The sequence below is a fragment of the Pseudochaenichthys georgianus genome, chromosome 24 (assembly GCF_902827115.2).
Source record: "Pseudochaenichthys georgianus chromosome 24, fPseGeo1.2, whole genome shotgun sequence".
NCBI lineage: Eukaryota > Metazoa > Chordata > Actinopteri > Perciformes > Channichthyidae > Pseudochaenichthys > Pseudochaenichthys georgianus.
In genome coordinates, this window is record NC_047526.1 from 24,289,778 (window position 1) to 24,299,555 (window position 9,778).

Below are 9,778 nucleotides of genomic sequence, written 5' to 3' on the forward strand. Positions count from 1 at the left end.
AATTAGATTCCCTTGTGTGTGAAATTACTCTTTAAAGTCTTCACTACGACAATTATCAGTTTGATGTGATTTGTCTAATGAAGGATTGCGAGGATGCTGTTTCACCTGAGAGCTTCACACCTCTCCGGCAAATCAGGCCCGCGTGTGTCTTCAGTCTGGAAGTGATGCAGTAAAAAAAAAAAAAACACTATTTTTAACTTACCAAGACAGCCTTACAGATAATTATTTTGGTGATACATCTTTGTTATTTGTATAAATCAAGACCCCGGATATGTAATTAGGTAGATCATTTGTTTATATATAATTTGTAAGTCAATAATATTTTTGTTTATCAATTTAATACTGCTTAAGTTTATACAGTATCATAATTCTCATGTTTCATTTCATTATTATTATTTTTTGTTCGAGATAAATCAAATCAATCCTGTTTTCTTTTCTCTCAAGAAATGTTCCCTGTGAGGGATTAATAAAGTCTTCTTCTTTTAATGCACATATATTTACTTGCCACCTGGAGAAGGTCAACTGTTTCAAAGGCAGTTTTCCTGTTTCAATGTCAGAAAGTGCCAATTGTTAATATTATTCACAAACAAATTACACATCTGAACAAACTTTTACTTTACTAATGAGATCTGCATTGGAACACAAGTGGAATTTCCCTGAGCAACTGTCAGGAATAACAGGATTTAAGACCAAGTACTTGCTCTGAATTGTTATTTGGGCAGAGGATGCAGCTGTCACCAAGCTCCTGCCAGACCTTTCATGTCTGAAAAGGTGTGTAAGGCCTCACTCATGATCAAGGGGAGCGACACTGGCAGGTTGTAAAACCAATGGCTCAGCGTCCTCTGTGCCTCCTCTCTAGCTGTGCGTAGTGCCATGTAGCTTGTCAAACAGCAGCAGGAGAAAATACCAACATGTGGTGCCGCTACATGGCATTACATTCTGAAAGCAGTGCTAATCCACAACCTTTTTACTTCTGATTTACTGTTACTCTCATGATCAAGTATCAAGGATCAAGGCCAACTTTGATGCAACAAAAACTTAATTGGAACAAATATGTATGTGAATAATTGTCTTTGTTCATTGGCATAATCAGTCAACGTTTTTAATCTCACAACATATATATATTATATTTCATACAAAAATCTTCACAATTACATAATTTTCATCAAAAGGCCTGTCGGTTCAACAGTCCGAAATCCATAGATATTCAATGTATTATTATTTTTAAGACACCGAAAAGCTCATATTTGAGAATTTGGATCTACCAAGTTTGATTTATTCGCCTTTAAAATCAATAACCATTTTTTCGATAATCAAAATAGTTGCTGAATTATTTTCCATCAATTGACTGATTTTTGCATCTCTTCTGTAAAAAGCTAGAACGTGGGCATAAGAGATGTAAATCAACCTCCATTCAAAGGTTAATTATTCAAACTTGAAACCTAAAATCTTACATGCCCATCATCCTGTTTTCGTGCTGCTCACTTCATGAATTTCAGTCTCAGTCTCTCTGCCAGTGGCAGTGGACTCTCAACACAAATAATGGAGTCATCACTGTCCAACACGACGGCTGGTGATCCCGGGGTCTGAGGAAACACCCCACCATCAACGTGAGCTGGTGGGACATCTGGAGATTTGCTTTGAGTAGCTACAGGTCTGCTTTTTAATTCAATGTCTGCACTGCAGCTCTGAGCTTTTGGCTGTAAAGACTGAACAATGGTAGGAGCTGCTTTAGCTGTCGGTTTGGTTGTTTTAGGTTTCAGTGGGATGGCAGACAGGAAGTTGCCCTTCATCTTGTTCGTGTGCTTGCTGTAAGCTTTTCTTTGTGGTCCTGTCTGCTTGTTCTCTGCATCACTTTCCTCGCTGGACACACTCATGCACACACTCTTCTTGGTGCTGTGCAATGCGTTCCTGTCACTCTGAACGGGGTCAGAGTTGCACCTCTGTGGGGCGAGTGTGGATGATGAAATGGCTTTCCGGACAAACTTATATTTCTGAGGAGGCTTTTGGGGACCGTTGTTCTTTGTCTTACTTTGTACTATAGGCGTCAGCCGCGGTTGTGAACTGTGAGTTTCTGCCTTATTTGTTGCACTCTGCTTTTGTTCAGTGAGTGGTTCCTTTTTGTTTACAGCAGAGTCTTTCCCTAACAATGCAATGCCACTGCTACTTTTATCGGGGATCTGTCCATTTGGTTTTGAGTGTGAGTTATGAGAAGACATTTCTTTGAGAGAGGCCAACTCATAGTTAAGCTGATTTGAGATCTCATCATTGTGTTTCTCCTTCAGGTCCATAGCTCTTGCTGTGTTCTTCATGAGCAGCCTGTCCCTCAAAGGACACTCTGTGAAGCACACCTCAGATCTGGAGTCTGCTCTTACGACGTCATTTGAGATTTTCAGCTCAATTTTTTCATCAATAACATCACTGTCTGTGGTTTCGCTCAGTTTGGGCTCAGTGGTGTGGTTAATAGTAGATTGTGGAGTCGGAGAAGACGTGAAAGACAAAGCCTCCCAGTCTATATCACTCAGGTGTAGCGCGTCGATAGCATCAGAGACGGATGGAGAAGCAGTAGCTTCACTTCCTGCACGAGACAGAGGAGTTTTGGGGCAATGGCCCAAACTGCTGTGCTCCCCTTTTGACTTCTGATGCTGTATATGCTTCACTGGAGTGTCCAAAACCACCACTTCTAGGTCATCTGGGTTTGAAGCGGGCAGCTTTTGTGGTTCGGTGTTGGAGGAAGTCTGGATGGTCATCTGAGCCAAGAGGTCAGAAATACCATCAGAAACATCAGATGGCTTCTCCTTTTTACTCTTTGGTTTTTTCTCTGCAGAAGAAGATTGAGACCAGATGTCAATGTTATACGACTGAAGGATTTCAAATTGCATTTAGAATTAGTTAGTGTCTACTGTGAACCAGGGTTATTATTATTATTATAAACGTAAGCTGAAAAGAAATCTAAAAAAGTTTATAGACTTGTAGAAATAACAAGAACATGATTTAAGTAATGTATTAGGTATAAGGTAACTTTTAACCAAGCTATTCAAAATCAGTTCTGATGTTAACCAACAATGTCAGGATGAAATTGTAGGTGTGTTTTTCTGACAGTGGTAGTAAAATAACTCGGGTTCCAAATAAAAAAAATTAAAGAAATGATGGTGTATCTATATGAAGCTTTATTATACTTATAAGACAGTATACCAGTCCCTACAAAAACAAACAAAAACTAAATACAAAAAGTTAAACAAAAACTAGCAAACATACTCTGAAAACACAAATGATTCCAAAATAAAATAAAACTAGTTGCACATTCAGAACTTTTCTAACCTTGCTGTAAACATTTTCACTCTGGATGTATTGACAGAAAGCTCTTTGAATATCAGCGGATAGTTTTCCTACACATTAGGAAGTGAAGCTCTGCAGCAGTTAGGACTAGGAGGGGGGGGGCACAGTATAACCAGCATAAAGTGACAGCGCAGCCTGTGAGACAGACACCTCTGGCTGCATCAAAGCCTCTGGTGTGAACTGGTGAGCTGCCAAACTCTTCAGGTGTCAGAGCTGCTGCAATAGACTTTCAAAACAAGTGGAAGCCCCAGGTGTCTTTGATCAGGAGCTTGTCAAGTCTGTGGGGGGGCTCCCTACTTTCTCATGAAAAGTTTAACTACACTAACTGTCAGATATGGTTATTGTAGGAAAGAATTCACAGGAAAACGGATTTTTCTTAAATGGTGGGTGGATATTATTAATGATTCCCTTACTCTTGGTCTTGTTTTCTTCAGCCAGAGCTTTGTCTCTCAGGTAGCTCTCCACCACCTCTGGGAAGGCCACACGGAAGAGAGACTCTTCCTCCACCGTCCTCACCTCGTGCTGATCCTCCGCAGGACGATCCTCAGGAAACACGTAATGTTCTGCAGAAAAAAAAACAAGGTCAGGTCCAAATAGACTAGTCTTGCTAGTCAAAAACTGAAACCCTCAAATGTCAACAAACCAAACAAAACCAGCAGAACAAAAACTAACATTTTAACTAATATTCCATTTACTTGAATGTTAGAAAAAGGTTAATAAAAGGTTCAGGTAAAGGTAAGATAATGGGTATACAAGAGTTTTTTAATACAGTATAGCAAATACAGCCACATGTTTTTATATAAATGACAACAATATTACTTGAGGGATTTTGCAAGATATAAGAAACACTTAATATATAAGTGATAGAATTATGTGTATGAGTGCAGTGATATTATTATTTATTTTACTTTTTAGATAAAATGTTCTCTAAATGTATATGCATCACAAATATCACATACATTTCCCTCCAATTCAGCTACATGATGACAGGATAAGCGAGGATATTGAACCAGCGGACTGCAGTTCACACCAACAGTCATTTAACTGCAAGTCACTTTTTAAATCAATGATTTCAGATAGGTCTAATTTAGAATATCTAGCGATTTATGGTATTTATACGCATAATATACTTATCGGTTTTCTGATAAATACTTATTTTAAATGACAGAGAAAACCACATTCTGAATGAATATATTGCGAGTGTCTTAGGCTGGTCTTGTTAGTGAAGTGGACTTTGATATGACACATTTCCTAGCCTGGAGAGGAAGCCCGTTTAGCACCTCGTGGCCTTGTGAGTGATCTGCCACCTCTGAACCCAACCTCACAGCAAGGCACTAACAGACGACCCGGGGACGAGCCCTTCGCTGCCCAACCTCCACCTCGCGCTGCAGCAGTCGCGTCACTCAGCCCAGAGGATGTTTTCTTAACTAGAAGTCGCTTTTCTTCTCACATTTCTAATATAACAAATTAAAGCATGCAAGGAATAAGAATATAACTCACCTGGTGTTCTCCAGATGATCTCAAAGCAAGCGACGGCATTCCTCACCCTTGGTTTAAAAATTCTGTTGTATAAAAAAGAAGTTGTGGATTATGCATGTGCTGAATAACCTTTTATTATGACAATGCCACTAAAGCTACATATTTGTTTTTGTTAAATACATTGAAATTGAACGTAGGTCTACCTGAGGGGCTTGATTTGGGAAGACATTTCTCTTCCATATTTTCTGTTCATCAACTCTGAGTAGGTCATCAAGACTAACGCCTTTTCACTGGTGTAGTGCTTTGGCCACTCCATCTTGTCATAGGCAAATTTCTGGAGAAAAAAACTCACTTAAACATGCAACTCACTTAAAAGAGATACAAATGTTAACACGTTATTAAAACCAACCTGCATCAGCATCAGGTTTGGCTGTCTCCTCTTGAACTGTGACACAGGCTTGTCCTTGGAAATCAGGAACTCTTTAATGATCTGCAAAATGTTATTCAAGTATTAAAAGCCAAACATATACTGTTAATTATGATACTACTGTGAAAAATGGCTGTACCTCTGTAAAAGGGAACAGTTGGCTTGCCAGTGTTTTCCTAAAAAAGAAATAAAATACAAAATGAAAAGATTACACACAACATGGAAGCAAATCATTCTTTAAAAAACACCCATTACAACTTTCCAAAGTCGGAGTCTTGTTTTGTCCAACCAAAACCCAAGAGATAAAGCTCACTCTCATTAAATAATAACAACATATAATTTTTTTAGTTTCTGCAAACACATATCTTTTGCCATTTTGACTTCTTGATAAATAGGAATATAGCTAAATGCTTGCCGATTATATTTCTGATGATAAACAAATTATAACTAATCAATGCTTTTGGAGCATTAAGAGCTATTCCACATCCTAAGATTAAGGATGGTTATTGACTAAAAAGCTGCTAGTCTTGATCTTCATTTTAGTAAATGGGATCCACTGTCCTGCATGCAATTCTTTAAAAAAAAAAGTCACATACTTCCTGATGTTTGCCTCAAGAGACACGGCCTGCCGGGTCTCTTCGAAGCGGTGCCAGTCACAGGGACACTGGTAGTCAAAGTCCTGAGGCTGACAGAAATGTTTACTATCACAAAGCACACAGCCTTTACGTTCATGTGCCTTCGCTGAGCCTGGAAAAGGGAGATACATCTGAATTAAAACTTGATCAAATACAAAAGTAGGAGAAGACGACAACAACTTGAAAATCTAACACACTACGACAACTTCTGTAAAGTCAAAAGCATATTCAGAGCAACCCATCTCTCACATACGTGTATGTTTTAACACAGGTTTAATGGCTTTTAATGTGTGAGACATGTCCTGTCAGGGACAACCCCCCTGATCTTTCCGCCTCTTATCAGCATCGCAAACTGGGGTCAGAGTTCAAAGCGGGGCACCACTCACCAGGATGTCGACAGAGTTGGCAGTGGGGAACCTTCTTTAAAACTCCCTCAGACACACCCGCATTGTCCTCCTTCCACTGGGTGAACCTGGGGGAGATCAGAGAAAGGTTATCAGTAAGGATAAGAATGCTTATCTGCAATCAAAAGTCAGAAAACTAGATACAACAGCTGTCATGCCAAATTGGGCCAGGGTAGGGTGGGCCCATTTCTTACTTCCTACACTCTTCTTCCTGCGCAATTGCTCAGACCACATTCATTTTTAAACTAAGCTTTTATTTAGATCTCAACATCGCACCTGTAAGATTTGTGACTGCATCTTGTACAGTTGGGCACTATCACTGTGATGTGAAAATATGAGCTTTTAATAATCTGTGTTTCCCACCTCTGCAGAATAGTTTGTCCTTTCAGCATCTGGATAAGCTTCAGTGATTGCTCTCTTCCAACACCTGGTATGCCCTTTATGAACAATGACAATGTATAGTGAACAACATATCTTTAGATTGGTGATTTTGATAGTGGAAATTTACAGTAACATGTTCTCCCTACCTTAGGAATATAATCGCAGCCAAGAAAGACGGCCAGACCAACTAGATTCTCTCTGGAGATATTTAAGTCTGTGTGTACTCTGGAGGTCTTGTAACAGTCCACCTGAGGGTCCTGGAAGGGCATCATTGCATCATTAGAGTACAATACAGTATTGATACATGGGAAGCAAAAACGCAAAAATACTGGCTAGTTAAAATACAAGTTGTAGGTCTGTAGCAAAAGTCAATTTCAATACTGATTAATGTTTAAATGCTGAATGAATTCAACAAGTAACCACAACATTATGTAACAATTTAACCTTCGAACAACAGCTTCAATATCCTTTGCAAAGTAGCTGTGTACCATTAAAATTAGGGGTCGACCGATTATCGGGGCCGATATTCATCATTTGACCGATTATCGGTATCGGCCTTTTTTTTTAATAAAATTGCCGATAACACTTTGGCTCTGATGCGGCCGTTTCTCTGTCTGCTGTCACCACTCTCTGTACACGAGCAATGTCCCGCCCACAGCGCTATCTGATATGCTATTACTGAAGTGTCAATCAACACTGAAGATTTTCCGGGCGGGAGCCAGCCATAGAGGCGGGACCTTCTCAGATTACAGGCAGGTGCGAAGAACGCAGACACAGACAGAGGCAAGCAGCAGCGCTGAGCGGCAGAGCCATACATGTGTTTCGAAGGTAAATCAGTTGAAACCCGAAGTTCAATAAACATCCCAATCCCCTATGCTGAAGTTGCAAAAACAGCACGATCTATTGATCTAATTCTATCAGCTTCCCAGTTACACAGGGACGGGGGAAGTCAGTCAGCGTGCAGCGTCTTGCAGCGGAACTGTGGTGCGGAGGGGGGGCTGCGAGTGAAGCCTCGCAGTTTTTCAGGTTGATATGTGAAGCTCATTAGCTAATCTACATGTATTTAGCAAATGTTTAGCAAAATATTAGAAGTGAGGCTACTAGTCTAACGTTAGGTCTACTGCAATAGCCTCACTTTTAATAGTTTGCAAAACATTAGCTAGCATAGTGTTTTGCAGTTGCTAGCAGTTTATTGGGATTTTATGCTAGACAGACAGGCATTGGTTTGATATAATAAATTAAGCATTATTGTTAGTTAAGCATGTCAGCCTGCTGCCCCACTTCTTGTCTCTCTAACTCATTGCAGATGGCTGCACTAAAGAAAAGGGCACAGAGAGGAAACCAGTTGTAAGATGTTTTAAAAGTTCATTAAACATAATATAGGCTATGCTTAAATGCATTTCAAAGAAGTTGTGTTGGAGTTTGTGTTATTCTACATTTTGACACCAAGATTTTCTGATTTTACTGCAAATGTATATCGGTTCCAAATATCGGTTATCGGTCTCCTTGATTACTAATAATCGGTATCGGTATCGGCCTTGAAAAAGCCATATCGGTCGATCCCTAATTAAAATGTAAGTAAGTATGAGGTTATGGTCCTCCAGATGTAACACACTGCAGTTGATGGAGATTAACTTTAACAAACATACTTTACTGTTCAAATTAAAGTTCCTGTAGACAGTCCGGGCTCCATACAAGAAGGCGTCTCCATCATTAGTGATGCAGCCGTCCACAAGGCCCTCTGAGTCCAGGTAGGCACACATGGCCTCAGCCTCGCCTGCAGCCGTCACCCAGGGCACACCCAAATAGTCCAACATGGCTGCACACTGCAAGTGTTAGAGAATGATAAAATCACATATAAACTACATTTATTTATCAAAAGTGATTATGATTAAGATGCATGTGAGTGGAGGAACAACCAACCTCTCCGAGTACAGCATTAAAGCGCCCTCTGCTGGTGTTAGATGTAGTCTTAGGGGCAGAAGCCTTTTTCAATCCTCCAAATCTCTGTTCTGTCCTCTTGCTCATCGTTTCTGCTTTGATTTTAGGGGCTTCTCCTTCCATCACAAAGACAAGCTTTACCCCCATAAGCGTGAGAGATGACACCCTGAAAAATAAATTCCTGGACATAGAAGAAGAGACAAAAAAATAGGTTTTTAAATATAAGAATTAAAGCTAACGTTATAAGAATTTAAACTAGAACTAACTGGTTAGCTGGTGGTAGCCAGTCACACAGCCTTGATAGATACTTGGCTGTGTGTTTAATGTTGTTGTGTGTTCCTTGCAGTGGTTTTATGTCACTGTTTTGCACCTCTTTGTAGCATTTTTGTTGGTGCCTCTTTGTGTAATAGCCGTATATGTTAGGTAACTGACCGGGTGACTTGGAGAGTAATGAAGGATCCGTTCTGTGCTTTAACTTCAGATGAAACTACTGCTATTGATTTAATGCACATCCAGCCATGGTAATAATAAGTGCATGTCTCAAGGCGTCTTCTACATCCATGGTCAGCACTTGGCATCAACACGAACTGCATATCACTCCGCACCGACATTTTGTAGGCACAAACCAGAGGGGGGGGGGGGTCCTGACACTTTGAGCCCCTGTAATCCACATATATGTGCCACTTACCTCAGGTGGGGTTTGGTAACTCTCCCCATCATCGCTTGCACATGCTGGGCCTCGCACACCCATAAACTCAGATCAACAGCCAGCGTTTTTCCGCTCAAACTGTACAGAGGCACAGACTCACGGACCGGCTCGACGATAGACCATAATTCGTGAACACCCATAACTACCAACGCATACGTTTATCGCGGATTTAAGAGTAAGATATAAGTAGAAAACGTAAATGTTAAACCACACACAACAAACGACCACAAAGACCCGGAATTTTCAAACCTTGGCGCCGTTGGGCTGCGTCCCAAACTGTTGAACATCGCTATATGACGCTACCTTGTTGCTTGTTTAATTATCACGACGTGGGGAAAAAAGTACATTTGACGGTTAAATTAAATACATGTCATCAGCAGGCGTTTTATTTAATACGTATGTCATTTATTGTTTCAATTAACATGATTATTTAGAAAACAAGGTGGAAAGAAAAGGAACAGTC

The 9,778-nt window shown here is 40.2% G+C and overlaps 1 protein-coding gene across 1 annotated transcript; it reads right to left on the bottom strand.

Annotated features, from left to right (window-relative positions):
- Nucleotides 1-706: 706 nt before the first annotated feature.
- LOC117439882 (flap endonuclease GEN homolog 1) lies at nt 707-9,766 on the bottom strand. Its single transcript, XM_034076007.2, has 13 exons — nt 9,295-9,766; nt 8,589-8,787; nt 8,315-8,491; nt 6,812-6,922; nt 6,648-6,721; nt 6,267-6,352; nt 5,842-5,992; nt 5,385-5,421; nt 5,228-5,308; nt 5,022-5,152; nt 4,840-4,901; nt 3,753-3,902; nt 707-2,821 (listed from the first exon to the last, which is right to left on the bottom strand). The coding sequence occupies exons 1-13, from the start codon at nt 9,453-9,455 to the stop codon at nt 1,482-1,484; spliced, it is 2,760 nt and encodes a 919-aa protein (XP_033931898.1). The 5' UTR covers nt 9,456-9,766; the 3' UTR covers nt 707-1,481.
- Nucleotides 9,767-9,778: the final 12 nt, after the last annotated feature.